The following is a 7,921-nucleotide window of genomic DNA, read 5'->3' on the forward strand; positions in this document are numbered from 1 at the left end:
GCCCGCAGGCTGGTGTCGGGGGCTGGAGACATCAAGCTGACCAAAGATGGCAACGTGCTGCTGCAGGAAATGGTGAGCTCGGTCTTGCCTCCGCGGGGGTGGAATCCGTGGGGGGCACTTTGGGAGGCAGGAGCCTGCTTGTATTCCCTTTGAATGCTTCTGGCTGGGGAGGGACCACGTCCCCTGCTGACCCCGGCCTGCCTTTCTGTGGTGTTTAGCGTGTGCATTGAGGGGCAAATGTCCCTTGGGAGGGAAGTAAATACGTGCATCTAGGTAGGTGTTGAATGAAGTTTGTGTGTTAATTTGGCAATTAAGAAGGAAACATGAGCAGTTTAAATGATGATATTGACACTTTTGTCGCCTTCTGTTTTGCTTACGGAAAGCACACTTCTGTTGTATTTAAGCAAGCCTCGGACAGCAGAGTTCTTCATGGCTGCGTGGCTTGGAAAGTGTTTAAGTCTGGGCGGTGGGTGCAGCTCGCATCGCTTTCCCGTCTGGGGTTGTATCACCGTTTTCCCCCGCGTAGGGGTGAAGGTGTGCTGGGGCCGGCGGCGTGGTCGGGCCCACCGTGGGCTCTGGGGCTGTTGAGCTGCAGCGTGCCCACATGCCCCGCGTGAACACGGCCTGCTAGTACGTGTATTACGCTCTGCTAGCTGTCTGTTACAATTCAGTGTCAAGTATGGAAGTTAATACACACGGTGATCTGTCAGGAAAAATTCAATACATTGGTTTTTCCACACTTGGAAGTGCTTTAAAGAAAATAATGATAAAAAGCTAAACAGCAGTATAAATGGCCCATTTGATTTTATCTAACTCCAGTACAGTTACAAAGCACCAACCTTTTCAAACGTGCATACTGTTCTGTAGGTCCATAGGCTTCAACCTGTGCTGAAATATTCTTCAGCCATTGAGAGATGCCAAGTGATGTGTGTGTTCCTTAAATTAAAAGACTGACTTCTGTAAGTAAGATAGGTCACGTGTGGTGGTGTGAAGTTTGGCCTTCACACAGGCATGATGCTTAAAGCTGGAACACCGCATGTACTACTTAGCAGAGGAACTGGCAAGAAACAAACTAACTGAATGTTCTTTAGTTTCATAAGAATGAGTAAAATAAACTGCCGAAGGAAACAGTCTAGTTGTGATGGCGTATCCTTTGCCTATAGGAGAAAAGAGTTCTGTCAAGCTCATGAGTTGAGGACTAGTTTGGCTCTTACCACTTAACATTTCTGTGTATAGATGCATAATCTGAGTGGGGGAAATAGTGTTCCATGGGTTAATGCAATCAATTTATTATCCAAGTGATTGTTGTTGTTAATTGGTGTTATTTATTGAAACCTGCTGAATTTACATCAATCATGAAAACAACTAGGCCTTGAGTATTTTGTTTCCTGTACCAGTGCAGTAAGACTTACTGCTCAGCTTCTTGTTTTTCTTTAGCAAATACAACATCCCACAGCCTCCTTGATAGCAAAAGTAGCAACAGCACAAGATGACATCACTGGAGATGGTACCACTTCAAATGTCTTGATCATTGGAGAACTCCTAAAGCAGGCAGATCTCTATATTTCTGAGGTATGTATGCAGGATTTCTTTTGTAGGTGGACAAGTCAAAAGCTTCATCTGAGACCACTCATTTTATGTTTAGTTTAATGCTTAGTTGTTGTAAGTCAAACATGAAAATGAATATTTCTGCCTAAAATCAGTGTGTCATAGAACTTGTAGAATGGGGAAGAGCTGGAGGGGACTTAAGACTTGTTGAAAACTGCGTATTGTAGATACTGTAGCCTTTAATAAGGTTTTGTCTGATACCTGCTTTTATTCCTGTTTTGTGTGAGTAAAAACACTGTATGTTAACAAGGAGATCCTCCCCAATATTAAGTATTTTGGATAGTATAAATTACAGAATATGTATTCATATTGCACAGTGAACACCCAAGTGTGCTTTGTAGTTCCCTTGGTTTTAATGCTGTGCTAGAATAATCTGTGCTTTTCCTCTGCATTGGAAGGATTTGCATTCCTTTTATATGTATTCAGAAGGACAGTACATTTTCTTGTCTTTGTAGCCTGCATATTCCCTGTGTTTTGCCATTACATGGAGTGTTGAAACCACAGGTTCCACTTCTGAAAAAGTACCGTTTTGTCTTCTGTTGTCTAATGATTTCCCTTCTTTCCTTGTATTAGGGCTTGCACCCTAGAATAGTAGCAGAAGGATTTGAGATTGCAAAGGAAAAAGCACTTGAAGTTTTGGAGCAGGTCAAAGTAACCAAGGAAATGGACAGGGAGACCCTGATAGATGTTGCCAGAACATCCCTTCGTACTAAAGTTCATACCGAGCTTGCTGACATCCTAACAGAGGCAAGTGTACATGTCTCTTCTGCCTCTTTGGCATGAAGAAGTCCAGGTTTTAAATGGCTGTGATTATTCCTTGAGTGAAGGGTAGATGGAAAGATGTGCATTTGCACTTTGGAAGACTAACTGGTCCTTTTGGGGCTTTTTTTTTTTCCCCCTCCCGTCTATTCCAGGCTGTAGTAGATTCTGTTTTGACAGTCAGAAAACCAGATGAGCCTATTGACCTCCACATGGTGGAGATTATGGAGATGAAGCACAAATCAGAAACTGACACAACGTAAGTAATGAGTATCCTTGAGTTTCAGTTTAATGGTGTCCTGACACCTTAGTAGCCTGGGGATTTTGTTTTCTTTTTAAAAGAACTTGGGTGGCAAAGCTATCACTGGAAAAGTCATTAGGGAGGGCGTGAAAGAAAGGCAGAAATACAAATTCCAGCCGTGAATTATCTAGTCAGCAGAAATTCCCCAGTCGCTGAACTTGATTCCCTGACAGGAGATCTTTGAATAGCAAAGAGTAACACTGGCTCAGACTTCTGCTTTTCTACGACTGAATGTGGTTATTTGCTTTATAACGACGTTGTGTGTGTATATATGTTTTTTTCTTAGTAGTAGTGTCTGTGGCTCAATCAGGCTTTAGTTTTGTACCTGTTGATTACAAGTATAAAATAGCATTTGATAAATGGAAAGTGGATTGTAGTCATCTAGTTGGATATTCTGTAGGCTCTTATATGTACCTCAGTGGCATGGACGAATTCTGCAGTAGCTTTCCTCAGTAGCTAATGCAGTCAGACACTATGCCAGAGTAAATTCCTTTTTCACCCTCTGATTGGTATGCTTTTTTTATATGGGAATGGGCATGCCCTTGGAAGTGGAATACATGATCCTTATTAACTCCCAACGCAAGTGCATAGGCAGTTTGTGTTTGACCAGTTGCACTGTCAATTCTCTGCCTGGTCCGCACTTCCATGAGGTGCGTATCTTCTGTATGCGTATGTTGACATAGAAAATGCTTTTAATCTTTCAGGCTGATTAGGGGGCTGGTTTTGGATCATGGCGCTCGTCATCCTGACATGAAGAAAAGAGTGGAAGATGCTTATGTTCTTACTTGCAATGTGTCTCTAGAATATGAGAAAACGTAAGTACATAGCAACAAGGTGAGGAGCAGAAAATGCTCCTGTCCTAAAAGACTTTTATTTAAGGTGTGCTTGAATGAGAACTGAAAGGACTGCGTAGGCTCTTCTAGAGTGAGGTAGGTAGTGTAGAAGGTGGAATGGAAGAGGTGGTGCTCCTTCTGCAGGCCCTTCTTGGAAAAGGGAAGCTGGTAGCTGAGAGAACCTTTGAGAGGCAGAGCTTTGTAGTTCATAGTGGTTTCTGTTGTTGTTTCGTTGAAGAAAGGCTGGAAGTCCTTCCTTTCTTGGACATAATTTTATGTTTTAGAGCGAGCGTCTAAATATACTTCGGAGTTTGCTCAGTTTCGAATGGTAAAGTTCTGAACTAGAGAGCTGGAATAGCTACATGTTGCATGCTGGGCTGGGGGGAGTTCTTGTTTGGTTTGGGTTTGGGTTTTGGTTTGTTTTTTTAATATAGCTGAGAGGATTGATTCCTTATGCTTAAGTTTGTTTCTACAGCACAGAGGATAGTTGTCTTACTGCTTTTTCATTTTTGTGTTTGGTGTTTTTTTTTTCCTTCAGAGAGGTGAGCTCTGGCTTCTTCTACAAAAGTGCTGAAGAGAGAGAGAAGCTAGTGAAAGCGGAAAGGAAGTTCATTGAAGACAGAGTGAACAAAATCATAGACTTGAAAAGAAGAGTCTGTGGTGATTCAGATAAAGGATTTATTGTGATCAACCAGAAGGTGAGATGAGAACTAACTAGCAAAATTTGAAATGTTGGCTTTTTTGGCAAGCAGTGTGCCATTTGACTCATTTTGTACTGTTCTTCAGGCAAAAATAGCTACATTCAGGCTGATGTACTTTTGAATATATGCATGAAGTTCCTACTCGAGATTTTCTGTGAGCCCTGGGGAGGAACTTTTGAGTGTCAGACTGAGAGAGGGTATGGTAGCTTTTTCTTTATCCTGATGGGTCACTTTGTTTGTAGGGAATTGACCCGTTTTCCTTGGATGCACTTGCAAAAGAAGGAATAGTTGCTTTGCGGAGAGCTAAAAGAAGGAACATGGAAAGGTAAGTTCCTGGGGAGAGGAGGGGGTAAATAACTTGCTCTTCCAAACTTGAACAGTGAGTCAAGTGTGCCGTAATTCCACCTTTATGGACTTGCACTAAAAAGTTTCCTTCAGTCTGTCCGGCTCTTACTGGTGCAACTCGAGGTAGTTTGTACGAATCATAGAGATGTCAGTTCAGCACATGGGGTGATGTAAGAATTTGAGGTGTCAGTGCTTCACATGTAGACACCTATAGAGGAGATGGAATTCTACAAGCTTCTTTTTCTGAAGAGCTCTTTTCCAAGCCTTAGGAAGCATGGTGTTCTGTATGCTGTGAAATACTATTGTTACGTTAGTAACTTCATATTTTACTTAATATAAGCAAGTGCTGAGCTGTGTATCGTCTCTCTCAGACTGACCCTTGCATGTGGCGGTGCTGCCATGAACTCTGTGGAGGATCTTACTCCTGACTGTCTGGGACACGCAGGGCTGGTCTATGAGTACACATTGGTGAGTACAGCTGAGCTTTTGGATGAAGCCAGGTTACATACGCCTCTACTTTCTTTGGTCTTGATATGTTGTGGGTTTTTAATCTGTTTTAAGAGCTGTACTGGAGCATGAATAAAGGCTGGTGGCATTTCCCATCCCAGTGTCTGCTTGTCTGTGAGGATCTACCTGGATGTTTGCTCTTGTCATAGTGTGTTTTCCTATTGTTATTTCCATATTATGCTCTTAATATTGCTTATATTGAGATAACAGGAATACGGTTCTACTGCTTCTTGCCACTTCTCAAAGTGCTGTTAGTGCAGAACTGAATCTGAAAGTCTCTCAAATTTTTTTATTACATGTATACGTTGATTAAGCAAATGTATGACATGAATATACAATGCTGTTTTGCAGGGTGAAGAGAAATACACCTTTATTGAGAAATGTGACAACCCCCGCTCCGTTACCCTGTTGATCAGGGGACCAAATAAGCATACGCTGACACAAATCAAGGATGCAGTAAGAGATGGTCTGCGTGCCGTTAAAAACGCTATCGAGGATGGTAAGTTTCCGCTCTGTTTGGCGATCTTAAGGATCTTCTGTTGAAATTCACCTGAAAATTAGTGAATCTTTTATCAGCTTCCTTGGTATCTGATGCAGTCAGACACCAAGCTGTGTGTATTTCAGTGTGAAGTGCTTTTAGCTACTCTTCTTCCACCTTGTATTTTAAAAGTACTTGATAAGTGTGTAAGTACTTATCTGATCAGATACAATCTGTCTTTTTAGAGGGAAGAGATCAAACGACACTAAAAATTAGCTGTTTAAATTGGAATAGGTCTTGCTGTGAAGTCTCAATGTCGAGTTTTCCCTTGCAGGATGCGTGGTTCCAGGAGCAGGGGCACTAGAAGTGGCGGTAGCTAATGCTCTTGTTAAGCATAAACCTAATGTAAAAGGAAGAGCCCAGCTTGGAGTTCAAGCTTTTGCTGATGCTCTGCTCATCATTCCTAAGGTATAAGGAAATGCTGAATAAAGTGGCTTTAAAGCACGCTAAGACCCATCGCTTTTTCAGCTGGAGGTCTCTTTCAGTGAAATAATGTCTCTGTTCTCTTGAAAGGTTCTTGCTCAGAACTCAGGTTATGATCCCCAGGAAACACTAGTGAAAGTTCAGACAGAGCATGCGGAATCAGGGCAACTCACTGGAGTCGATCTGAACACTGGTAAAAATTTTTTAAAGTAATGGGATGAGGCTTTAGTAAGAAATTGTTGTGGCTCAGCTCCATGAAGAACAAAATCGCTTTGAAGGCAGAAAGCTCTTCCTCATTTCATGAAAAGCCGTGCAGAAGGCCTTGGTGGCTGTCCTGCTGCTACAGTCAGTCTTGGCATGCTGTAATACTTAAATGTTTGAAGTTTTTTGTGAACATGATGCACACAGTGACCGGTAGCACTCTGTTGGATGTAGCAAGTAATACCAGATGTTAGACAGTAGAAAGTCTTACTTCAAAGTATGTCAACTGGTGATTTAAAGACTCTTTTACTTCTTTTGTAGGTGAACCAATGGTAGCTGCAGCAGCCGGAATCTGGGATAATTACAATGTCAAAAAGCAACTGCTTCATTCATGGTAAATGTTACAGTATTTTCAGTTTAAATAGCAAGTGGTGTTTGATCGTTGAAATTGATGGAGTAATACGGAATTGCAGGATGCCATGTAGAGAAGGCTGTCTTGAAAGGCAGAAATGAAGCCGAGTTGTCTTTGAACTATGTTAGAATGGATATTCTAACAATATTTCTTTAATATTTCTAGCACGGTGATCGCTAGCAACATTCTCTTGGTGGATGAAATTATGCGAGCTGGAATGTCCTCTCTTAAAGGCTGAGGTGGACCTGCTGGTGGTGGTGGTCAGCTCTGGCAGTGCCCCATGGAATGTCTTTAAAGAAATCCACCCAAAGGCGCTCTTTTCTTAGCCGTAGTGGATTTTCCCAGCAACTGAAGTTACTCTGCTCCTTGGTAAAGATGGTCACTCAAAATAGTAGCAACTATTCAAATATTTGGCTCTAACAATCAGTTATTTATTTTTAGTTCCACTGAAGTGTACAACTGAAGTTGCTTTCCTTTTTACCCAATAAACTGTTCTGTTCTGTGCTTTATCTGTGTTGGTTATTTGAAATTTTACCTTCCTTGGGCTGAGGTGGTGAGCATTCTGCTTCCAGGCTTTGTCCGTGGGCTTGGGCTGCAGTTCGGGACTTTGTTATTGATTCCGATACTTTCCATGGCCGTGAAAACAGCAGTCCTGGCTCTGCCTCTGAAACGGATTAAGCCAATCACTTTATTCTCACAGACAAATCTGAATTAACGAACTCTACTAGAGTGCAGCGTGTAGCGAGAGACATGTTGTCATCCTTGTCATAACAGACTGGGATATTTTTAACACTTACTCCTGCAGTGAAGTATTTATGGGCAATGAGCGATGTGCCAGATCCAGGCAGAACTGCAGCTTTAGATCAAGCCTACTGCAAAGCCGTGGTTGGGTTCATGGGTGGGGAACTAGAACTAGAGGCATCCGCTTGTGCTTTGTTAGGGAAATAGGCACCTCTCTCCTTCCCATGTCACCCCTGCCTGGCTGAATGGCTACAAAAGCAGTCTAAAAAACCAAACCCGAATACGCCCAAAAAATCCTTCTGCCTGTGAACAGGCTTAAATGCCTGGCGGCGGCAGGAGCCTTTTCGGGCGGGGGGTGATGTGAACAGCATTTCGCTGCGGAATGGCCGCGCTCTGGCGGCTTCGCTTCAAAGGCCCCAAAGCAGCTGCTCGGCGACCCTACACCACCCGTGGAGACGCTCCCTGCGGCGGCGCGTGGAGAGGGGCCCGGAACCGCTTCCCGGAGCCGGCAGCTCTTCCGGGTCAGAGGCCCGCGGGTGCCCGGGCATGGCG

At 43.1% G+C, this 7,921-nt stretch overlaps 1 protein-coding gene across 1 annotated transcript; it reads left to right on the forward strand.

Annotated features, from left to right (window-relative positions):
• The first annotated feature begins 237 nt into the window (after nt 1–237).
• LOC104615723 (T-complex protein 1 subunit zeta) lies at nt 238–7,132 on the forward strand. Its single transcript, XM_010285797.1, has 13 exons — nt 238–255; nt 1,438–1,572; nt 2,182–2,355; nt 2,523–2,626; nt 3,373–3,483; nt 4,040–4,199; nt 4,445–4,527; nt 4,919–5,015; nt 5,406–5,553; nt 5,867–6,000; nt 6,106–6,208; nt 6,538–6,610; nt 6,794–7,132. The coding sequence occupies exons 1-13, from the start codon at nt 238–240 to the stop codon at nt 6,864–6,866; spliced, it is 1,413 nt and encodes a 470-aa protein (XP_010284099.1). The 3' UTR covers nt 6,867–7,132.
• The last annotated feature ends 789 nt before the right edge of the window (nt 7,133–7,921 follow it).

Source organism: Phaethon lepturus, unplaced genomic scaffold (genome assembly GCF_000687285.1).
Source record: "Phaethon lepturus isolate BGI_N335 unplaced genomic scaffold, ASM68728v1 scaffold47870, whole genome shotgun sequence".
NCBI classification, from domain to species: Eukaryota; Metazoa; Chordata; class Aves; order Phaethontiformes; family Phaethontidae; genus Phaethon; species Phaethon lepturus.